The 25,782-nt window shown below is 38.8% G+C and overlaps 1 protein-coding gene across 11 annotated transcripts in view; it reads left to right on the plus strand.

Moving 5' to 3' along the window:
• IDE (insulin degrading enzyme) overlaps window positions 1-25,782 on the plus strand; it is a 111,208-nt gene that overhangs the window by 24,725 nt on the left and 60,701 nt on the right. For all 11 annotated transcript variants that reach the window (XM_081554401.1, XM_081554402.1, XM_081554406.1 and 8 more), the window contains exon 2: window positions 24,243-24,427. In XM_081554401.1, the coding sequence (XP_081410527.1) occupies window positions 24,243-24,427 (185 nt within the window). The remainder of the gene's footprint in view (window positions 1-24,242; window positions 24,428-25,782) is intronic.

The raw sequence follows: 25,782 nt of genomic DNA on the forward strand, positions 1-25,782 counted from the left end.
AAGATCAGTTTATGAGGAAGGTAATAATGCCTTTTTTTGTATGTAATTTATTTTATTTTCAAAATTTTTATTGAAGTATAGTTGCTTTACAGATAATACTTCTTATTTTGGAGGTTTCTGTCACAGAAATCCAAGTTCACTTGCAATAGTAACTGGATAAAAAATATCCAACAATTCAGTGGCCAGTATAATGGGCCCTGCAACTCATTCGTTGTTTTTTTTTCTGTCTACAAAAGAAAATGGCTTGTGGGGCAAGCCTAGTGTATAATTGACTTTCTTAAAGAATGAGATTCTGGATTCAGTACTTGAACTGGTGATTTTTTTTTTTTGAAGAACACATGACATACTACATGCATGTTAAACATCAAACATCCTGCCTTTTAAGGAAAAACATAACGAATCTATTTAATACATAGCTAGTTTAAAAAAATTTATATTTATCAAAGTAATACAGGCAGTTTTTAAGAGTTCAATAGTACTAAAAGGTTTACAGCAAAAACAGCAGTTCCCTTCTCTTACCCCGTCCCTTAATTTCTGCTCCCCATAGGCAACCACATTCAACTCTTTAAGCTTTTTATTTTGAAATTTATTTTAATATTTTCAAATAATATGCTAATACTGTTATTCTTTGATTTCTTAATTTTAGAAATTATCTATCGATCTGTTTTTACAATAGATAGTTAAATTTTTTTTTTGGCCACACTTTGAAGCCTGTGGGATCTTAGTTCTCCAACCAGAGATTGAACTTGGGCCCTTGGCAGTGAAAGCACAGAGTCCTAACCACTGGACTGCCAGGGAGTTCCCTAGACCAAGATTTAACTCTCTTCCCTTATCCATCCTTCTGACAAGTTATATCACAAATTTTGGATATAGTAGTCTTCTGTATTTACATTATTATGACTTTGCAAATATTATTCACTACTGGGCTAAATAGTGTAATCTGATTGCATTCTTTTTCTTGTTCATGTTTTTTCTCTTTGCCATTTGTCATTTTTTGTTTACTTATAATATTTCTGCTTCCCAGTTGCTCCCACAGCCACTTAGTACAATTTCCCACATGACAAACTTATTAAATGATCTATTGATTCCATGTTTTTCCCTTGGAGGCTTTCCTTCCAGACACTTTCCCTTCAGCTGCAGTCTAGACTAATTTTGCTCCAGGCCTACAGCAAAGTGTTGCCTGGAATTTCCCTTTGTTTCTCTCCTGTACCGAATCTATTTCCTGAATCTCATATTTTGTTCTATCTTGGTTTGCTCCTTCATTCAAAAGATACCTGGAGTATTTGAAACATGTATTCTAGTAACTTCTTGAGAAAGAAAGCATGTACAAGATAACTTTTAAAAAGAATTAATGATTTCCTAAACTGAAAAGCATAGATCTGAGTTTTAGTGTGAATCTACATATCTGTAGAATAAATCTACAGAGATGAGAGAGAGGATCTGAATGGCTTTCACTCTTCCATCTGGCGCTAGAGTTGTAGAATTCTGAATACTTGAGAATTAAATGATTTTACAGATGATTTAGCAAATGGTTAAAGCAACAAATTTTTGAAGAGACCCTTTGTGCAACTTTGACAAAAAAAGCCTTAAAACTTTTCTTTTTCTCTCCTTTCTTTCAGTTGTTCTTTGCAGACTTCCACTATATTTTTTTTTCAGCTTTATTGAGATATAATTGACATACAGCATGGTGTTAAGTCTTAGGTATACAGCATAATGATTTGACTTACATATATCCTGAAATTATTACTACAGTAAGTTTACTGAACATCCATCATTTCGTATAAATACAAAATTAAAGAAATAGAAAATAATATTTTTCCTTGTGATGTGAATGCTTAGGGTTTCCCCTTACAACTTTCACTTATACATTCAGTTCAGTTCAGTCGCTCAGTCGTGTCCGACTCTTGTGACCCCATGAACCACAGCACGCCAGGCCTCCCTGTCCATCACCAACTCCCTGAGTCCACCCAAACCCATGTCCATTGTGTTGGTGATGCCATCCAACCATCTCATCCTCTGTCGTCCCTTTCTTCTTCTGCCCTCAATCTTTCCCAGCATATCAGGGTCTTTTCAAATGAGTCAGCTCTTCGCATTGGGTGGCCCTAAGTATTGGAGTTTCAGCTTCAACATCAGTCCTTCCAATGAAAACCCAGGACTGATCTCCTTTAGGATGGACTGGTTGGATCTCCTTGCAGTCCAAGGGACTCTCAAGAGTCTTCTCCAACACCACGGTTCAAAAACATCAATTCTTTGGCGCTCAGCTTTCTTCACACTCCAACTCTCACATCCATACATGACTACTGGCAAAACCACAGCCTTGACTAGACAGACCTTTGTTGACAAAGTAATGTCTCTGCTTTTTAATATGCTGTCTAGATTGGTCATAACTTTCCTTCCAAGGAGCAAGCGTCTTTTAATTTCATGGCTGCAATCACCATCTGCAGTGATTTCAGAGCCCAGAAAAATAAAGTCTGACACTGTTTCCGCTGTTTCCCCATCTATTTGCCATGAAGTGATGGAACCAGATGCCATGATCTTAGTTTTCTGAATGTTGAGCCTTAAGCCAACTTTTTCACTCTCCTCTTTCACTTTCATCAAGAGGCTCTTTAGTTCTTCTTCACTTTCTGCCATAAGGGTGGTGTCATCTGCATATCTGAGATTATTGATATTTCTCCCGGCAATCTTGATTCCAGCTTGTGCTTCTTCCAGCCCAGCGTTTCTCATGATGTACTCTGCATATAAGTTAAATAAGCAGGGTGACAATCTACAGCCTTGACGTACTCCTTTTCCTACTTGGAACCAGTCTGTTGTTCCATGTCCAGTTCTAACTGTTGCTTCCTGACCTGTATACAGGTTTCTCAAGAGGCAGGTTAGGTGGTCTGGTATTTCCATCTCTTTCAGAATTTTCCACGGTTTGTGGGGATCCACACAGTCAAAGGCTTTGGCATAGTCAACAAAGCAGTAATAGATGTTTTTCTGGAACTCTCTTGCTTTTTCGATGATCCAGCGAATGTTGGCAATTCGATGTCTGGTTCCTCTGCCTTTTCTAAAACCAGCTTGAGCATCTGGAAATTCATGGTTCACATATTGCTGAAGCCTGGCTTGGGGAATTTTGAACATTACCTTACTAGCGTGTGAGATGAGTACAATTGTGCGGTAGTTTGAGCATTCTTTGGCATTGCCTTTCTTTGGGATTGGAACGAAAACTGACCTTTTCCAGTCCTGTGGCCACTGCTGAGTTTTCCAAATTTGCTGACATATTGAGTGCAGCACTTTCACAGCATCACCTTTGAGGATTTGAAATAGCTCAACTGGAATTCCATCACCTCCACTAGCTTTGTTCATAGTGATGCTTTCTAAGGCCCACCTGACTTCACATTCCAGGATGTCTGGCTCTAGGTGAGTGTGAGTGATCACACCTTCGTGATTATCTGGGTCATGAAGATCTTTATTGTACAGTTCTGTGTATTCTTGCCACCTCTTCTTAATATCCTCTGCTTCTGTTAGGTCCATACTATTTCTGTCCTTTATCGAGCCCATCTTTGCATGAAATGTTCCCTTGGTATCTCTCATTTTCTTGAAGAGATCTCTAGTCTTTCCCATTCTCTTGTTTTCCTCTGTTTCTTTGCATTGATCGCTGAGGAAGGCTTTCTTATTTCTCCTTGCTATTCTTTGGAACTCTGCTTTCAAATGGGTATATCTTTCCTTTTCTCCTTTGCTTTTCACTTCTCTTCTTTTCACAGCTATTTGTAAGGCCTCCTCAGACAGCCATTTTGCTTTTCTGCATTTCTTTTTCTTGGGGATGGTCTTGCTCCCTGTCTCCTGTACAATGTCACGAACCTCCGTCCATAGTTCATCAGGCATTCTGTCTATCAGATCTAGTCCCTTAAATCTATTTCTCACTTCCACTGTATAATCATAAGGGATTTGATTTAGGTCATACTTGAATGGACTAGTGGTTTTCCCCACTTTCTTCAATTTAAGTCTGAATTTGGCAATAAGGAGTTCATGATCTGAGCCACAGTCAGCTCCCGGTCTTGTTTCTGCTGACTGTACAGAGCTTCTCCATCTTTGGCTGCAAAGGATATAATCAGTCTGATTTCGGTGTTGACCATCTGATGATGTCTATGTGTAGCATAGAACAGTGTTAATTATATTATGCTGTAAATTATATTCCTAGTACCTGTTGATCTCATAACTGGGAATGTGTACCTTTTGACTAGCTTCGTACAATTCCCCCTTCCCCCATCCCTCTGCCTCTAGTTACCACAAATATGATCTCTTTATCTATGAGCTTGTTTGGTGTTGAAATGTAATTGACCTCCAACAGTGTTAGTTGCTGTTACACAACATTATAAATTGATATTTCTATACATTTAAAATGATCATCACAGTAAGTGTAGTTAACCATCCCTCATCATACAAAGATAGTACATAGTTATTGAATATATTCCCCACACTGTACATTACATACCCATGACTCATTTATTTTACAACTGGGAATTTGTGCCTCTTAATCTCCCTCACTTGTCTCTCTTTTCCCCATCGACCCACTTCCCTCTGGCAACCACCTGTTAGTTTTCTATATCTGTGATTCTGTTTCTGGTGGTTCATTTGTTTTGTTTTTAAGATTCCACACGGAGAAGGCAATGGCACCCCACTCCAGTACTCTTGCCTGGAACATCCCATGGACGGAGGAGCCTGGTAGGCTACAGTCCATGGGGTCGCTAAGAGTTGGACACGACTGAGAGACTTCACTTTCACTTTTCCCTTTCATGCACTGGAGAAAGAAATGGCAACCCACTCCAGTGTTCTTGCCTGGAGAATCCTAGGGACGGCAGAGCCTGGTGAGCTGCCGTCTATGGGGTCGCACAGAGTCGGACACGACTGAAGCGACTTAGCATAGCATAGCATAAGATTCCACATACAAATGAAATCATATAGTATTTGTCTTTCTCTCTGACTTATTTTGCTTAACGTAATACTGTCTAGGTCCACCCATGTTGTTGCAAATGACAAGATTTCATTCTTTTTTATATAGTTGAATGACATTCCATTGTGTGGGATATACACATACATATACATTTATCTCTCATATCTTCTTTATTCATCATTGATGTGCACTTAGATTACTTCATAACTTGGCTATTGTAAATCATTTTATAATGAAATGATATATCCAATAAAGGATTACTATCCAAAATGTACAAAGAACTCATACAACTCAACATCAAAATAAACAACCTGATCAAAAAATGGGCAGGGAATCTAATAGATACTTTTCCAAAGAAGACATAAAGATGGCCAACTGGCACATGAGAAGATGCTCATTGTCACTAATCAAGAGGAATGCAAATCAGAACCACAATGAGGTATCATCTCAAATCTGTCAAGGTGACTGTTATCAAAAAGACAACAAATAAAAAATGTTAGGATGTGGAGAAAAGAACCCTCGTACACTGTTGGTGGAAATTAAATTGGTGCAGCCACTTTTAGCTTCCACCAGTGGATCTTTGCAACACTTATTACTGTACTTAATGGTAATTATTTCCCTCTTTATTTATTAATTGAAATTCTGTGAGAACTTTCTCCCTCATTTGTTCACTTATTTATTCATTTTTAGCAGTATGGATTCACATATATTTATTTTATTCTATTGATTAAAATTCACTGCTGCCATTATTTGTTACACGAATTGTTCTAGCTTTGGCTATTAGGAGCATCTTTGGGTTGGCTACTGTGTACTTTCAGTAAGCTCCCATCTTTTCTGGAGAACTTCTTTACTTCTGGCTCCACAAGATGTTTCAGGCTCATCTTGTATTTTTCTTTGCCCTAGCCCTGAGGTAAACTGCTTGTTTCCTTTTGTTGGAAAATGATGTTTAAGGATCATGATCTGGGTGTTAGATGTAGTCACAGTCACTGACGTGTCATTGCTTTTAGTGGATAGTTTAGCTACCCCCATACATACATGTATTTATATTTCTAAATCTGTATGTATCCCAAGTCATGAGTTTGTGTTGATATCTCTGATTCTAATTTAGTGTTACAAATCTTATTTTAGTCTTTTCTTTTTCCTTATTTAGAATTTCTTCTTCTGACATTGAGTATACTGAATATCATTATCTACAATTTGTTTACTATTTGATCAGTTCTGGCATACATATAAGGTACTTTCATAATTTTTTCATATTTTTTCATAATTTTTTCAAAAAAACCCCCCATACCTCTGTAGGAAACACTTTTGATAACTATATCATAACATTTACATACAGTTCTTTCTATATTGTATCCAATCAGAATACTATTTCCCAATTAGTTGTTAGTTTATTTCTTTCCCACTCTCTTCAGTATAATTATGTTAATTTCTTATACAGCTGGTTTCTCTTGTTAGTATTTTTATTTTATTTTATTTAGTATTATTATTTTGCACATTCACATTGATTCAATGGCTTGTTTTTATTTTTATTGCAAAATATATATATTATGACTTACCATTTTAACCATTTTTTAAGTGTGCAGTTCAGTGGCACTAACTGTATCACATCAGTGTGATTACTTTGTTTGCAACCATCACAACCCTCCATCTCCAGAACTTTTTCATTTTCCCAAACTGAAACTCTGTCCGACAAACTCCCAATTTCCCCTTCCCCTCAGCCCCTGGTGACCACGATTCTGCCTTCTGTCTCTGACTCCCTTAGATATCACATGTAAGTGGAATCAGTCTTTGTCCTTTTGTGACTAGTTTGCTTCACTTAACATAACGTCTTCAAGATTCATTCATGTTGAGATTCTGTAAACCGTACTTGTCAGAGTCTTGGGAATTCTTGATACTATCACTGCCACTAAGGGGCCCTGAGACGGGGACTCTTGACTTCTCTGCTCCTCTTGAGCCAGAGTAGTTTTGTTTTATGGATCCTATAAGGTTTCAGTCAAGGAAAGCATATTTTAAAAAAATAGTTTAAGAATCACATTATGAATAGTATTGAAGCCTCTACGTTAATACTTGGTGATCAGGTGCTTCTAACAGGACCTGGTCAGTGAAGACTATATTCTAACTGTTCATCAGTTACATAAGCGTCAGTAACTGTCCTTATGCCTTCCATCATTAGACTTAGTTTTGCCTACTGAGGCAACACAAAGTGGGTTCACTCGTTTGCCTAACAGCCTTGAATATTTGAACATTGCTTTTATGGACTGGTCATGGTATTGTGAAAGAGTCCATCCTGATACAGATCCTTTGGGGACTGGGCAAGAATGTAGATAATTTTCTTTGGCTTGCATTGCTTTTGGGATTCTGGAACCACAAGACCTGGACTCTGCCATTTACCTCTGTGTGACCTGGTAATCATTATTGCCCTATTCAAGCACTTTTCCTCAGCAGCAGAATGAGGACAATAATAATGTTTATCTCACAAGTTTGTGGTGAGAATGAAATGAGGAAATGCATGAAGTGTGTATGTCTTCATCATATTGTTAAGTGTTCAGTGAATGCAAACTAATGACAATAACAATGCCACCATCGCTATGAAGAGCAGAAGTGTTATGTATTTATTTTATTTTTAAATGCAACAGCAGGGCTGTAATTTCAAAGTTGTAGGCAGCCACCTAGATGGGGCTTGAGGGGGAAGTTTTTTTTTTTTTTAAAGTCTGTATCTAAATAGAATCAGTGTATTAAAAAACAGAGACATCACTTTGCAGACAAAAGTCCATATTGTCAAAGCTATGGTTTTTCCAGTAGTCATGTGTGGATGTGAGGGCTGGGCCATAAAAAAGGCTGAGCACCGAAGAATTGATGCTTTCGAATTGTGGTGCTGGAGAAGACTCTTGAGAGTCCCTTGGGCTGCAGGATAAAACTAGCCAATCCTACAGGAAGTCAACCCTGAATGTTCACTGGAGGGACTGATGCTGAAGCTCCAATACTTTGGCTACCCGATGTGAAGAGTCGACTCACTGGAAAAGACCTTGATGCTATAAAAGATTGAAGGCAAAATGAGAAGGAGCGGCAGAGGATGAGATGGTTAGATAGCATCACTGACTCAATGGACATGAATTTGATCAGACTGCAGGAGATAGTGAAGGACAGGGGAGCCTGCCGGGCTATAGTCCATGGGATCACAAAGGGTCAGAGACGACTTAGCGACTGAACAACAACAGCAAGCCCGTTCAAGTGCACTGAGTTTTATCTCTTCAAAGATTCTTTCTGTACTGAGCTGAGAAGTATTCAGTAGAAAGAATAAAGATAACTTAATAGTCTATAGTCTACTATCCATAGATAGGACTTCCCTGGTAGCTCAGAGGGTAAAGAATCCACCTGCACTGCAGGAGACGGTCCAATCCCTGGGTTGGGAAGATCCCCTGGAGGAGGGCGTGGCATCCCAATCCAGTATTCTTGCCTGGAGAATCCCCAGGAATAGAGGAGTCTGGCAGGCTACAGTCCATAGGGTCGCAGAGTTGGACATGACTGAGACTAAGCACATCCATAGATAACCTTACTGAACATTTCTGTGGGTATCATTCCAGGGATTTAGTCACTGTACATAAGTTAAGCTTTTTAACTTAATGGAGTGGTTGAGAAGAGCATGGTGTTTTGACGTCTAAAGACTTGACTTTGAATCTTGGTCTTTTTATTTAATGCCTGTGTGGCCCTAGCCAAATAATGGGAATAATGAGATCTACCTAAGGGGTTTGTTGAAGGTATAATTCCCATAAAGAATTTGTACTGTGTAAAATATTGACTGAGCATTAGGAAGAGACTGTCCCAGTGCCCTGGCTGTGTTCCTTTTAAGGCAGATCCTATTACTTGTGCTTTTCATGCTGTTCATGGGGTTCAAATCGGGAAAGGAGTACATCAAGGCTGTATATTGTCACCCTGCTTATTTAACTTCTGTGCAGAGTACATCATGCGAAATGCCGGGCTGGATGAAGCACAAGCTGGAATCAAGATGGCTGGGAGAAATATCAATAACGTCAGATATGCAGATGACACCACCCTTATGGCAGAAAGCAAAGAACTAAAGAGCCTCTTGATGAAAGTGAGAGAGGAGAGTGAAAAGTTGGCTTAAAACTCAGCATTCAGAAAACTAAGATCATGGCATCCGGTCCCATCACTTCATAGCAAATAGATGGGGAAGCAGTGGGAACAGTGAGAGACTTTATTTTGGGGGGCTCCAAAATCACTACAGATGGTGACTGCAGCCATGAAATTAAAAGATGCTTGCTCTTTGGTAGAAAAGCTGTGACCAACCTAGACAGCATATGAAAAAGCAGAGACATTACTTTGCCAACAAAGGTCCATCTAGTCAAGGCTATGGTTTTTTCAGTGGTCATGTATGGATGTGAGAGTTGGATTATAAAGAAAGCTGAGCGCCGAAGAATTGATGTTTTTGAACTGTGATGTTGGAGAAGACTCTTGAGAGTCCCTTGGACTGCAAGGAGATCCAACCAGTCCATCCTAAAGGAAATCAGTCCTGAATATTCATTGGAAGGACTGATGCTGAAGCTGAAACTCCAATACTTTGGCCACCTGATGCAAAGAACTGACTGATTGGAAAAGACACTGATGCTGGGAAAGATTGAAGGTGGGAGGAGAAGGGGATGACGGAGGATGTGATGATTGGATGGCATCACCAACTCGATGGACATGAGTTTGAGTAAGCTCTGGGAGTTGGTGATGGACAGGGAAGCCTGACGTGCTGCAGTCCATGGGTTCACAAAGAGTTGGACACAACTGAGTGACTGAACTGAACTGAATTACTTGTACACTGGATTGCTCACTCAAGGACAAGGTTTCTACAGACTTCTCTCTTTCTCTTTCATTATCAGTTTTCCCCCTCTCTTCATTTAAGCCTTTTCTGATTTAGACCTTTACAAATAAATAGGTGAGAGTTTAATGCATAGAGCTTTTTGTGGTTTGATGAGGTTGTTTCCTGGTTTTAAGTGGATTAAATTGGTTACAGTTACACATTGTTTTTGGATGATCAAGTCAGAACTATAAACTCGGGTCTTTCATCCTTAGCACTGTTGACATTTTGGGCCGGACAGTTTCGACATGAGCATTACCCTGTACATTGTAGGATACTTCGCAGCATCCCTGCCCTCTGCTCAGTAGGTGCCAGTTGTACCCTCCCATTGTGACAGTTCAGTTATGACACAGTGCCAGATGTCTCCTTGGTGAGCAGGTGGTTCTGTTGAGAACCACTGATTATAAACAGTGGCTCGCCTATAGTGATTATAAAGGGATAATTATTTACCTGTTTTTCTGGTGGTCTTAAAAGTGACATCCTATAACCAGGCTGTCAGGGAGATGACAATATACAACTGGAATTTGCATGAACATCTGTTAAGAATGTTAATAATAACATGGTGGTCTATTTGCTTCTTACCACCCTAGGAACACAATAATGGTGATTATAAGGTTACAATTTTGGGTGTATACTATGTACAGACACTGCCTGAGAGAGGTTTGTTTATATCTGTTGTACAGGAGAAAAGCTGTAAAGGCTGTCCAAGGCTGATGCAGCGTGAGGGGCCTCTGTCAAGTTAGTGCACCCACATGAACATTTCACATGACTCTTGACTGGCAGTACCAGATGAGGCCCCAAAGCCCTGTTTGACCAAAAGAGTTCAGTTGGATCCAGGATCTGAGCAGCAAAGGGGTCATTTGGTAAAGGTGAGGGTATATAATTACTGAACACTGTCTGGAAGTGGTCACTGAGTCAGTATTAAGCATCGAGAATCACACAGAGACAGAGGACAGGTGAAGCTTTCTGAACCAGCATTATCTGAAGAAGGCAGGACTCTCTTTCTGTCAGATTCAGGGTGTACATCTTGGTGGAACTGAGTCCCCATGAGATACACCACTCTGTAGAATGTGAGTGTTTGTAGTTTGCTTTCCTCGGAGGGCTGTCTTGAGAGAGTTAGTTAGTTACAGGTTATAACTCTTCCTAGACTGATTTGAATTAATCTTTAGAGAACATGTAGGGATCTCTGAGCCGTCGTTGCTGTTCTGAGATCATGGAGGAGGATGATCCATATGTAAAATTAATTCTGAGTTTGAAGACATGTTCGCCTTATACAGTATCCTTTTCTGTTTGTTTTAAATGAAAGAACCCATCTACTTCACATCCAGCATTCGAAGTTGTTGTTCAATATAAATGTTGAAAATTATTGATAGGAGAATTTATTTACTAAAAGTTTAATCATTCTGCTTTTATTTGGATTGCACTTATTGCTTGTCACTATTCATTATTGGGAGTGTCAAGTTTTATTTTTAAATCTTCTCTGGGGTCTTAAGTAATTACCAAAAGCTAGCTTTCAAAGCAGACATAGTGAGTAAGGACTTGTTAAAAAATTTAATATATTTTACTGTTGACTCTGTTAACTGATGCTGTGCTCTCCCTGAATCTCCTAGTTGTTGTGGCCTAGATGACATCAACAGAAATAATTGTCTCAGGACATACCTGGGAAGGTTTAGATAATTATTGTTAATTGAACTATTATTTCTTATGAGCCTTCTTAGTTTAGCAGCTGTTCGATATGGATAGCTACTTCTCAGTCTCCAAGTGGTACTATTTCCAAGATGACTTTTGGTGGTCTTTCCAGCCTTGAGTGATTCATGTATCTCCCTTCTCTTTTATTTTACTGTTTTGTGATATTTTCAAAAACTCTATTTTAGCTTTTAATTGAGATATAAGTGTTCAGCTTGATGAATTTTAACAAACTGAATATACCTGTATAACCAACATGATCAGCATCTCTGAAGCCCTGCTCATTTTTTCTTCTATTCACTACCCCTTACCCTCAAGGGCAGCCACCATCCTGACATAAAGGTATAGCTTGATTTTACTTCTTGCGCTTTAAGTGGGAGAAAAAAGTATTTACTCTTTAGCATCTAACTTAATCCACTCAACCTTGCATTGTGTGCTCAGTTGTTTCTGACTCTTTACAACCCCGTGGACAGTATGTAGCCCGCCAGGCTCCTCTGTCCATGGGATTTTCCAGGCAAGAATACTGGAGTAGGTTACCATTTGCTTCTCCAGAGGATATTCCCAACCCAAAAATAGAATCCATGTCTCCTATGTCTCCTGCATTGGCAGGTGGATTCTTTACCACTGTGCCATCAGGGAAGCCCAACCTTACATTAATGAGATTCGTTCTTATTTTTTTGTTCTTCATTCTAGATTATTCGTTTTCATTGTTGTATGCTATTGTATTGTGTGAACATACCACAGTTTATCTGTTCATCGCTGATGGACATTTGATCTTTTCTAGTTTTGGCTCTTATACATAGTATTGCCATGAACATATAAATGCATTTCTTTAGGGGCATATATCGAATACATGAATTGTTAGGTCATATTGTCAGTATATACTACACCATTCTTTGAAAATTGTTGTGCCAAAATGGGAGTGGGTGGTAACTCGGAGCTGGGGAAGAAAACTCCTTAGGATTTCCCCACTGGTAGTGTATGAGAGTTTGGGTTACCCTCTGACTTCTCTGTCACTGGTATTTTTTAACTGTTCTCATTTTATCCATTCTGTTTGGTATGTAGTATAATCTTAGAAAATTTCCTGTGGCAAAAATCATCTGTGGACTTGAGGCATCTTGAGGCTTTATCAAACCAAGCTCATGCACGCCCCAGAACCTCGTTTATTTCTCTTCCCCAAGTAGAGTCCTTCTTGAGTCAAGCATGATCTTTAGACTGTACTCAGAATTAGCAGATACCTCCAGAGAAGAAAGCAAGTGAGGATGCTGTGCTCACCTCAGAGGGCCCTCCCCTCTGGAAATGAAGTTTAGCCAATCCTCACTGCTTCCACAACTCTCCAACATCTTTGGAAATATGATGTTGTAGATTTTTTGTGGCTTTTTCTAGTTACTGAAGTTGAATCAGTTTGCTGTGACCTATTATATCCTACCCAGAAATGGAAATTGTCAGGAGGTTCTCGGGATTTTCTGTGTGCTCAACCATGTCACCAGTAATGTAATTTTTTTGCCCCTTCCTTTCTTATCTTCCCCCCCCCGCTTGCATTATCAGACTAGTCATAATTACCGGTACAGTGTTTAATAGATGAGGTGATGCTGCTAAGTCGCTTCAGTCGTGTCCGACTCTGTGCGACCCCAAAGACGGCAGCTCCCCAGGCTCCGCCGTCCCTGGGATTCTCCAGGCAAGAACACTGGAGTGGGTTGCCATTTCCTTCTCCAGTGCATGAAAGGGAAAAGTGAAAGTGAAGTCGCTCAGTCATGTCCGACTCTTAGCGACCCCATGGACTGTAGCCTACCAGGCTCCTCTGTCCATGGGATTTTCCAGGCAAGAGTACTGGAGTGGGGTGCCATTGCCTTCTCCGGATGAGGTGATAGTGGTATCTTATTGTAGGGATGGAGAATGAATACATTATTTCACCATTGAGTATGATAATTACTGTAGTTTTTGTTGTTTTTTTTTTTTTTTTAGATGAAGGGATTCTCTTATATTTCTAGTTTGCTGACATTTTAAAAAAAATACATGAATGGCTATTGAATACTTTTTCTGCCTCTACCAAGATGATTACATGATTGTCTTCTTTTTTCCCCCTATTCCCATGGCTGAATGTATGCTTCTGAAAAGTAAGTCACCCATAACCGTACCACATCTACTGTAATATTATTCTCACATTCCCTTTCATCCATGAGACAGTTCTATAGAGACAGACAGCTCTCTTTAAACCTGCTGTACATTTAAGCCTACCATACATCTTCCATTTTATTTTTCATTAGCAAAGTAGATGACATAGTTCTCAGCCCAGAGACCACTTTGACAGATTGGAAACATTCTTTCAGGCTCCCACCACTACCTATCTCTGTTTTATACAGGGAGGAATGAGTGAAAAACTGAAAAATTTCCTTAAAGCATTATTTTAATCTGTTTTAACTTTTATTTCCTTGTTTTTATTATTTGGATTTTAAGGGAGGAAAATGGAGTCAGGGAGGGGGCTGAGTAGATGGTAACTGGGAGCTGGGGAAGAAAACTCCTTAGGATTTCCTTAAGCATCACCTTCTGCTCCTCCCTTTCCCACGCTTCCTCTTTATAGTTCCAGCTTTGCCACAAATCAATTGTGTGAATGCCGTTGGGCAAGTCACTTAATCACTGAGCTTTTGTTTCCTCATCTGGGATTGAAGAGAATGGCCATGAACAGCTGCTGTGACCTGCCACTTAGGGAGAATGGAAAGATTCAGTGAGCAGTTTGTAAAGCATATAACACTTTCAAAATGCAAGTGGTTGTTAGGATTAGTTTTGTACAGTGGCATCTATCTCACATTTTCTAACACTTGTAAAACCCTCAGTCCCCAAACTACAACTGTAAGAAACCTGTAGTTCACTGTGGCAAGAGGTATAAAATGGAGGGTTTGTTCATTTGTTTCAGTTCAGTTCAGTCGCTCAGTCGTGTCCGACTCTCTGCGACCCTATGAATTGCAGCATGCCAGGCCTCTCTGTCCATCACCAACTCCCGGAGTCTACCCAAACCCATGTTCATCGAGTCGGTGATGCCATCCAACCATCTCATCCTCTGTCGTCCCCTTCTCCTCCCGCCCCCAATCCTACCCAGCATCAGGGTCTTTTCCAATGAGTCAACCCTTCGCATGAGGTGGCCAAAGTATTGGAGCTTCAGCTTCAACATCAGACCTTCCAATGAACACCCAGGATTGATCTCCTTTAGGATGGATTGATTGGATCTCCTTGCAGTCCAAGGGACTCTCGAGTCTTCTCCAACACCACAGTTCAAAAGCATCAATTCTGCGGCGCTCAGCTTTCTTCACCGTCCAACTCTCACATCCATACATGACCACTGGAAAAACCATAGCCTTGACTAGACGGACTTTTGTTGGCAAAGTAATGTCTCTGCTTTTAAACATGCTATCTAGGTTGGCCATAACCTTCCTTCCAAGGAGTAAGCATCTTTTAATTTCATGGCTGCAGTCACCATCAGCAGTGATTCTGGAGCCCAAAAAAATAAAGTCTGACACTGTTTCCACTGTTTCCCCATGTATTTCCCATGGAGTGCTGGGACCAGATGCCATGATCTTAGTTTTCTGAACGTTGAGCTTTAAGCCAACTTTTTCACTCTCTTCCTTCACCTTTATCAAGAGGCTCTTTAGTTCTTCTTCACTTTCTGCCATAAGGGTGGTGTCATCCGCATATCTGAGGTTATTGATATTTCTCCCGGCAATCTTGATTCCAGCTTGTGTTTCTTCCAGCCCAGCGTTTCTCATGATGTACTCTGCATATAAGTTAAATCAGCATGGTGACAATATACAGCCTTGACATACTCCTTTTCCTATTTGGAACCAGTCTTTTGTCCATGTCCAGTTCTAACTGTTGCTTCCTGACCTGCATACAGGTTTCTCAAGAGACAGGTCAGATGGTCTGGTATTCCCATCTCTTTCAGAATGTTCCACAGTTTATTGTGATCCACACAGTCAAAGGCTTTGGCATAGTCATTTGTTTAAACCTTCATAAAACCTCTATGAATTGTTCATAGCTAAGCTTGTCTCTTTTGGAATGGACAACCATTGATATGTATGTACCAAAACTTGCTCCTTGTAAGGAAAGCTATGACAAACCTAGACACCATGTATTAAAAAGCAGAGACATCATTTTGCTGACAAAGGTCCATAGAGTCATTTTCTAGTAGTCATGTGAGAGTTGGACCATACAGAAGGCTGAGTGATGAAGAATTGATCCTTTCAAATTGTGGTGCTGGAGAAGACTCTTGAGAGTCCCTTGGACTGCAAGGAGATCAAATCAGTCAATCCTAAAGGAAATCAACCCTGAATGTTCACTGGAAGGACTGATGTTGAAGCTGAAGCTCTAATACTTTGGCCACCTGATGCAAAAAGCTGACACACTGGAAAAGACCTTGATGCTGGGAAAGATCGAAGGTGGGAGGAGAAGGGGACGACAGAGGATGAGATGGTTGGATGGCATCACCCCACGATGGACATGAGTTTGAGTAAGCTCCAGGAGCTGGTGATGGACAGGGAAGCCTGGAGTGCTACAGTCCATGGGGTCAAAAGGAGTCAGACACGACTGAGCGACTGAACTGAACAAAACTGAAGATTCATTGACAGGATTTTAGTTTACACCCAGGTTTATGATCTCTGTGATGCATGAAGTGAGATACACAGGTCCTGTAACTGAAGAGCCATGGGGTAGATGGTTCCCTGAGATGTTATTTTTTAGATCAAGTAACATGAATAGTGTTGAGTGGGTATGTGGTCTTACAGTGAGACATCAAAGACTCATACCACCACTGGCTTGGAATTCTGTCTTACTAACCTCTGCCTTGAATGGGGAAGAAAGGGTGTTTGTGGGATGGTTCTGATTCCAGACATTTTCTCTCTGGGCACCTCCTCCACATTCAGGAGAGCCAAAGGTAAGCTTCATTTCCGCCTATGGTTTTGGTAGTGGGTGGATGGATTCCACAGAAGGGAGGTTTTGATTTATAATCTCTTAGCCCAATCATTTACCTGTTCAGGTTTATAGGTCATCCATTTAGAAGTTAGAAATGGATCAGGTCTAATTTTAAATATGTCTGGGTCAATGGGACTGAGTAGGGAGCAAACAGCAAAGTAAAATTGCTCAATCTTCTATTAAATTGGCTGTGAAACACTTAAGAGATATGAGAAAGACTTGAAACGGTCATCTGAATAAAGGGTTATTTGCATAAAAGTTTTTCTTTTGGTATATGGATTTTTAATTGATCTATTATGTTTGGGAATTTATTTTTTGCAAACCTGCAATTTAGGCCTAAATAATAGTCCATGATTTTGGTTATAGTTCTGTTAACATCAACAGTTGTTGAATGCCTTACATTTTTTCTTCAGCATCGTTCTTTTGCTCAGATATTCTGTTCCTCTTATTTAGCATGCTTCTATTCACCTGCTCTCTTTCCTGTCTTCCATCCTAGGAAGGGTTAGATGCCCCTTTTATTATTCCCATAGTGCCCGGGGTTAACTTAGTCCACACTAAAAAAATAATGACTTGTTTTCATCTTTGTCGTAAGTCTGGGTTCCTTTAGAGCTAGGACTCTGGTATCATCTTTGTAGCCAGCATACATGGTGTGATGTCTGGACCTTAACTTTTTGGACATCAGGACACTGAGATGGGAGAGGACTGGGAGTTAAGAGCTAAGTCCTAATTGTAACTTTTTGCCCTGTGTTCTTGGACAAGTGATCTTCAGTTTCCTTACAAGTAGCTCACCTTGTTATCTTGTTAAAATGCAGATTCTGGCTCAGTAGGTCTCTGGTGGTTTCCAAAATTTTGCATTTTAACAAGCGCCCAAGAAGAGCTAGTGCTACCAGTTCAAGAACTACAGAAAACTAGACAACATCTACTGGCTTTTTCAGCTTTTACCATCTGTAATTTTAGTCATTGTTTTAAATTCTGAACAGAATTGCAAGATATGCTGTAATTATTAAACATCTCTCCATCTCCAGTTTATCAGAATGCAAAACACTGACAATTCTGTGCCTTATTATGAAGTTGTAAGACAATGTCTCTAAAATTGAAGGTAATTTTACTACTCCCAAGATTTTGACTTTGACAGGTTAAAAATATCAAATAGATGTCTGGAAAAGCATTTGAGTTAGCACTAGCTTGTCATCTAAATGTTGATACTTGCTTGCTTGCTCTTTGTTTGATGCATGTTGGAGAACATTTGCAATAAATAAAATGCTAATGAGGGAGCTGAAATGGGTAGACATGTGATCTCCTGAGTATAAATACAGAGACAGGCAAGCTGTTGAGTAATTCATCATCAGAGGAGGAGTTCCTGATCTTTCCTTTAGTTCTCCAGAAGGTGAGAATCAAATTATTGTAAGACATATTGATAGAAATGCTGTAGGTAAAAGGCACATTGTGTCAATTAAATATGGATTGCTGGGGATGGGGCTTGTTTGAAAACATTGCTACTGTTTCTTTTGAGTGTAACTTTCTCAAGAAGTCAGATATTTGACTTGGGAGCATTGCCAGCTTAGAAATTTATGACTCTGTTGATCTCGTGTACAGATGTTGAAAAGTAGTTGGATTAATTTTTATTTTTGATTTGCAGAAAAAATCCACCTCTTCCACACAGGGAGTATTAAACAGGCATAGTTTCAGTGTCCAAATGAGTTATATATGTGCCTGTGATGGACTCTGATCATTTTTTTTCCCCTCTAACAAAATGAAAATCTGGATAAGAGAAATTAAACCCTGAGAAAAGTACAGAATGTAGCATATAGTTGAGGGTGGGAATCTTAATTATGATGAAATTTTCACCTCCTACAGAATAAGACAGTTTTTCCTACCAAAGTGATCTGTATTTCATTTCTTAACTGTGGTTGCGGATTGAACAGAAGTTTTAGAGCTTATTTATCATCTTCATCATTGCATTTTAATCATTTGTGACCCTGGTTCCCCTAAACCTAACTAGCTGGGACAAGCACAGTAGAGGGATTTGGGTATAAGCGGTGGCAGTGATACCAAAATGAATAGCCTTTGGTTTTTGCTCCTGGAGTTCCAGCCCTCTTCCTCCTTCTGGGGGAGCTTTATAGGAAGGAGCTTAGGTGTTCTCTGTGGTGTACATGGAGGTTTTTTTACTGTTGCCTTTTAATGCTGTCCTTTTTGCTGGGGGCCTTAATGGCTTATTTAATCTTAATGTTGCTGCTAGGTTGGAACTCATTTTTGAGGTTGTAATGTATGTTGAACCCAAATTGAAGTTTTTGAAGCCAGCTGTGAACCAGAGTTATTTGCTACAGTCCAAACAGATTGTCTTTTGGGAAATACCTTAACCAGGATTATTATTGTTGTGACCCTCTTTGGAGGCTTTAGATAGAACATTTTTTTTTACCCTGAGAATTTCTTTTAACAACACAACACTATTTTTAAAGACTTTACATTTAGACATTTTAATTTGTCTTTGATATCGAACTTAAGTGGCTTATGGCTAATGAAATAGAAAGGAGCTGTTAATATTATATAATATATGTAATATATAATATGTTTATATAATATATGTAATATATAATATGTTTATATAATATATGTAATATATAATATGTTTATATAATATATGTAATATATAATATGTTAATATTATATATGTAATATATAATATAATATTATGCCTTTTCACTTCCAAATTGCTTTTGAATTTTTCATGGTGGCCTTATGACTCCAAAATGTTCATATTATATTTTATGTTTTGTTTTTTATTTTTATTTTTTTTTCATTGTTTTTTCTATTGTTTATTAGTCTCTATTTCATTTATTCATGTTCTGATATTTTTTTTTTTCTCCTACTAATATTGAATTTTGTTTTTTCTTTTTTTTTTTTTTATAAATTTATTTATTTTAGTTGGGGGCTAATTACTTTACAATATTGTAATAGTTTTTGCCATACATTGACATGAATCAGCCATGGGTTTACATGTGTTCCCCTTCCTGGACCCCCCACCCACCTCCCTCCCCATCCCATCCTTCTGGATCATCCCATTGCCCCGGCCCTGAGCCCTTGTCACATGCATCGAACATGGAATGGTGTTCTGTTTATATAATATATGTAATATATAATATGTTAATATTATATATGTAATATATAATATAATATTATGCCTTTTCACTTCCAAATTGCTTTTGAATTTTTCATGGTGGCCTTATGACTCCAAAATGTTCATATTATATTTTATGTTTTGTTTTTTTAAAAACTACTTTTTACTGTAAAATACGGCAAGATTATTAATACAATAAAGTACTTTTTTTAATCAGTATTATATTTTTATATATAAAGTGAAAGAGGAGAGTGAAAAAGTTGGCTTAAAACTCAATGTTCAGAAAACTAAGATCATGGCATCCAGTCCCATCACTTCATGGCAAGTAGATGGGGAAACAATGGAAACAGTGAGAGACTTTATTTTGGGGGGCTCCAAAATCACTGCAGATGGTGACTGCAGCCATGAAATTAAAATACGCTTTCTCCTTGGCACAAAAGGTATGACCAACCTAGACAGCATGAGAAAAAGCAGAGACATTACTTTGCCAACAAAGGTTTGTCTAGTCAAAGCTGTGGTTTTTCCGGTAGTCATGTATGTATATGAGAGTTGGAATGTAAAGAAAGCTGCGTGACGAAGAATTGATGCTTTTGAACTATGGTGTTGGAGAAGACTCTTAAGAGTCCCTTGGACTGCAAGGAGATCCAATCAGTCCATCCTAAAGGAAATCAGTCCTGAATATTCATTGGAAAGACTGATGCTGAAGCTGAAACTCCAATACTTTGGCCACCTGATGCGAAGAACTGACTCATTGGAAAAGACCCTGATGCTGGGAAAGATTGAAGGTGGGAGGAGAAGGGGACGACAGAGGATGAGATGGTTGGATGGCATCACCACACGATGGACATGAGTTTGAGTAGGCTCTGGGAATTGATGGTGGACAGGAAAGCCTCGTGTGCTGAAGTCCATGGGGTTGCAAAGAGTGAGACACGACTGAGTGACTGAACTGAACTGAGCTGATGATGTATAGTATTGAGCTCCAGAACTCCAAATACTCTCCTCAAAAGAAGATCTAGGGGACTTTTAAAAAATTTTTATATTGGAGTATAGTTGATTTGCAGTGTTGTGTTAATTTCAGGTATACAGCAGTAATTCAGTTATACATGTACATATATCTATTCTTTTTCAGATCCTTTTCCCATGTAGGTTGTTACAAAGCACAAAATATAGTTCCTGTGCTATACCATAGGTTAGAGGACATTCTTATTAAGAGTGAACCTCTTTGGTTTATCAGTTATTACCCAGAAGACTAGTTACTGATGATTTCATAGAGCAAGATATTCTGATAAAAGCAAACTGGATTTTCCCTTCCTTAATCTCCAGAGATTTCTAACGCAAAAAAAAAAGAAATTTTATCCAAAATTAGTTGCAGGTCTGTTTATGTCCCCTTTGCTTTACCTTTATTTTTTTTTTTAGAAATTTTGTTTTTTTAAATTTAGTTTTGGCTGTGCTGGGTCATGTTGTGGCTCACAGGTTCTTTGTTGCCATGAGCAGGATTTCTCTTGTTGCAGACAGTGGGGGCTACTCTCTAGCTGGGGTTCCCTTTTTGTGGAGCACAGTCTCTAGAGCATGGGCTCAGTAGTTGTGGCACACAGGCTCAGCTACCCCAAGGCATGTGGGGTCTTTCCAGACCAGGGATCGAACCCAAGTCCCTTGCATTAGCAGGTGGATCCTTAACCATTGAACAAACAGGGAAGTCCTGATTTACTTTTAAATATGGATGTCTGTCAGTTGTTAAGGGGCAGTTAGATCCATTTCTTTTGTGTTTCAGGTGAAAAGCAAATGTGTTAGCACAGGATCGTTTTTTTCCTCTGTAGTTTTGGAAAATTTTTTTGCTTCACCTAATTTGTATTTTGACCTGCTAATATAACAGGCTCAATTTTGGTCTCTTAAGCAGTCCCCAGCCTAGACAAAAATAGTGTTTACTCTTAGTCTCAAAAACAAACATATTGCAGATTTGGAAAACCCCTTCACTGCACTCATACAAACTTAGGGGTGCAGTGAAGGGATGGATCCTTTCCCATCACCGTAACTCCAGCCTTCCTCTAGAAGAAAGGAGTGGACTTGCAGTGAAAGGGAAGTTCTTTGTAAGAGAAATTATCTAACATGTCTGTTAGGATCTTTGAACTGTTCCTACTGTGGCATTCAACTCTTCACCAGATTACAAAAATTTCTTGGGGTCCTTCCAGCTTTTCATTTGTTTTTTTGTGTGTGTTTACTTTTGCTGCCTTCATAAGAGAACCCAGGTGTCTTATTTTTATTAGGCCTTCAGAGGATTTTTCCCTCAATGGTGTTGCTCCCTAGGTTCTGAGCAAGTGAATATCAGACTCGTGAGTTCCAGATCTACCCTATCTCTGAATATCATAAGTTTGAGCAGTGTTTTGGTTGACCTAATAATAATACTTTCTCAATTTATCACCTCACTTACTCTCGTAGATACCCCTGAAGTATGTTGGAAAGCAGTTATTTGTATTTAAAAACTCTTCTAGGTCAGCACAGTAATCAACTTATGGCCTAATCCTGTCACAAATCCTCATTGATGTGTTCTCCTGATACAAATATGGCTCAACAAAAGCAATACTTTTATCATTTATCTGAAAGAATGATGGTTAAGAGGAGAGGAATGATTATACCCTATAGATAGACTATAAAAAGTCTCCTCTAGAGTCTGAATCAAATGGCAGAGTAGGAAGATCTTGAGCGCACCTCCTCCCACGGACACACCAAAACTGCAACTACATGTGGAACAACTATCTTTGAGAATGACCTAAGGACTAGCAAGACCGATTTTCAGATTTGTTATGTACTAACCCCATGGTAGCCACAAACAAAAACCTATAATATAATAGATACACAAAAAATAAAGAGAAAGGAATACAAACATAACCCTAAAGAAAGTCATCAAATCACAAGGAAAAGGAATACGAGAATAAGAAAGGAACAGAGAAGAATTACAAAAACAACCAGAAAACAGTTAACAAAATGGCAATAAGTATATTGCTAAAAATAAAATGAACTAAATGCTTTAATCAAAAGACATAGGATGGCTAAGTGGATATAAAAAAAGACCCCATTTATATGCTGCCTGCAAGAGACTCACTTCAGATTTACACACACAGGCTGAAAGTGAAGGGATGGAAAAAGATTTTATGCAAATAGAAATGTAAGAAAGCTGGATTAGCAAAACTTACAGTAGACAAAATAAGTTTTGAAACAAAGACTGTTACAAAAGACAAAGACATTACAGTAAGTCCCCTACATACAAACCTTTAGTTAAGTTTCTAACTTGCAAACATGCATTCGTATATACAGTCACATAAGTTAGTTCACGTGTGTGGTTTACAGTCACGTGCTTGTATCCTCTACAAGTGGTTTTGCTTTTGTGTACTTTACAGTGTGCGTGCTGAGTTGCTTCAGTTGTGTCCAACTCTTTGTGACCCTGTGGACTGTAGCCCACTAGGCTCCTCTGTCTATGAGGTTCTCCAGGCAAGAATACTGGAGTGGGTTGCCATTCCCTTCTCCAGGGGATCTTCCCGACCCAGGGGTTGAACCCAAGTCTCTTATGTCTCCTGCACTGGCAGCCAAGTTCTTTACCACTAGCACCACCTGGGAAGCCCACTGTACAGTACTGTATAGAGAAAATAAGAACCATTGTTACTCTAAGTTAAAAAAGCAATTCAAACTTTTTTCTTCTGCATTGAAAGCTAGAATTATTCACTTTATATTTTGATTTTAGTGTAACTTTTAGAATATGAATTTATAACTGAATCTTGAGATGTGAAACCATGAAATAAGAAATACTAATGAATCAATGTAAGTAAGAAGTGCCAATCATCACAAAACAGGTACAAAGAAATGTGAGCAAAAAACAACAACAGATAAGTGTTGATGAAGATGTGGAGAAAAGGGAATCCTTTGGTGGGCTATAAATTGGAGCATGCACTACGGAGAACAGCATGGAAGTTTCTCAAAAAATTAAAAGTACAAATACCATGCAGTCTAGCAAATTCTGGGTATTTATCTAAAGAGTATGAGAACACTGATTTGAAAAATATTGGCAGTCCTATGTTCATTGTGGCATTATTTGTAGTAGCCAAGATATGGAAGTAATGTTAAGTGTTTGATGGATGAATGGCAAATGGCAAGATTTCATTATTTTTCATGGCTGAGTAATATTCCTGTGTGTGAGGTGTGTACAGCGTGGATGGACCTACAGGGGTGTTATGCTAAATGAAATAAGTCAGAGAAAGACAGATACCATATGATTTCATTTATATGTGGAATCTAAAAACAAGTGAACAAAGGAAACAAACTCATAGATATATATAGAGGGGAAAATCCTTGGTTTCTAGCAGAAACAATGGAGAGGGAGTTGGGCAAAATTGGTGAAGGTGATTAAGAGGTATAAATTTCCAGTCATAAATAAGTCAATGGGAATGTATGGAATACAGTCAGTAATATTTTAAGAACTTTGTCTTGTGACAGATGGTAACTAGACTTATTGTGTGATCAATTTGTAATGAATCACTGTTTTACCCCTGAAACTAATATTTATGTCAGTTGTACTTCGTTGTACACATTTTTTACTCTGATAGTATATGGGTTTGCTTGCTACTCCTTGATCATTAAAACAAAAAGAAACCACAATCCAACAATTAATGTTTTTTTCTTTTCAGTTTCCAGAAAAAGACTTACAGCAAAATGAATAATCCAGCAATCAAGAGAATAGGAAATCATATCATCAAGTCTCATGAAGACAAGCGAGAATACCGTGGACTTGAGCTGGCCAATGGGATCAAAGTACTTCTTGTCAGTGATCCAACAACAGATAAATCATCAGCAGCACTTGATGTACACATAGGTACAATTTAAAATTGTGAATTAAGCTTTGTCCAGTTTCATTGACCTAATGTTTACAGTTATTAGGACTCTCCATATTTGTGCAATGGAGACCTGGCAATTACCAGTTTGATGTATGTTACTGTGTACAGTAGCCCTGTACAGCTGTTGGTAATCTACAGTTGTCTACGTTAAATCACCCTACCTTTACCAAGCTTCCTTGGTGGCTCACATGGTAAAGAATCCACCTACAATGCAGAAGACCTGGGTTCGATTGCTAGGTTGGGAAGATCCCCTGGAGGAGGCTTGGCAACCCAGTTCAGTATTCTTGCCTGGAGAATCCCCATGGACAGAAGAGCCTGATGGGCCACAGTCCATGGGGTCACAAAGAGTCGGACTCGACTGAGCGACTAAGCACACACACACCTTTTCCAGGGGTGTCTTATAGGTTTCCAGCAAAAGTGACTTAGCAGCAAGGAAATTCATTCCTATCCTTTACAGTAACAGTTCTACTGCCTTTACTTTCATATACACTTGATACACTAGGAATAGCATGTTTCCTAAGTTCTTGTGTACACTTTTCTTCCACGTTTAATTCTGCTTTAATCAAATTACTTCTTATCTATGTGTACATTTGGTTTTTTTCCTCTCTGAAAAACTTTTTTTTAATTCAATGGCATTTTAGAATTGGGAAAATTCTAAAGTTGGACAAATGATTATTGCCAAACACAAGTCAGTGTGCCTTGCAAATTGTCATCTAATTTGAAGTCTCTCAACTCTCTTAAGTGAAGTATATATACAAAAAGTGACTGAAACAAAATATTTTGCTCAATGTTTCCCAGCTAGTAGACCTGCTAACCCCCAAACTTGTGCTCTTAGCACCACCCTATATTGTCTCCTTCAATAAAATATAAAAGCTAGAATTTTCTAGCTCTTACAAAAACAGTGAATTCAGCTCTTTCTCTCAGTATGATGTGTGAGAACACTACTGTCCAGAGAGGTTAAGTATCTGCTGAAAGTCACCAAGTAACTGATGTCAATCTGATGATGACAGATTTTAATTTCTTGGGCTCCAGAATCACTGTGGATGGTGACTTCAGCCATGAAATTAAAAGACACTTGCTTCTTGAAAGGAAAGCAATGACAAACCTACATAGCATATTAAAAAGCAGAGATATCACTTTGCTGACAAAGGTCCATATAGTCCAGATAGTCAAAGCTATGGTTTTTCCAGTAGTCATGTATGGATATTAGAGTTGGACCGTAAAGAATCCTGAGTGCTGAAGAATTGATGCTTTCGAATTGTGGTGCTGGAGAAGACTCTTGAGAGTCCCTTGGACAGCAAGGAGATCAATCCTAAAGGAAATCAACCCTGAA

This window comes from Giraffa tippelskirchi, chromosome 2 (assembly GCF_054371585.1).
Source record: "Giraffa tippelskirchi isolate mGirTip1 chromosome 2, T2T-mGirTip1v1.2.pri, whole genome shotgun sequence".
In the NCBI taxonomy this organism is placed as follows: domain Eukaryota; kingdom Metazoa; phylum Chordata; class Mammalia; order Artiodactyla; family Giraffidae; genus Giraffa; species Giraffa tippelskirchi.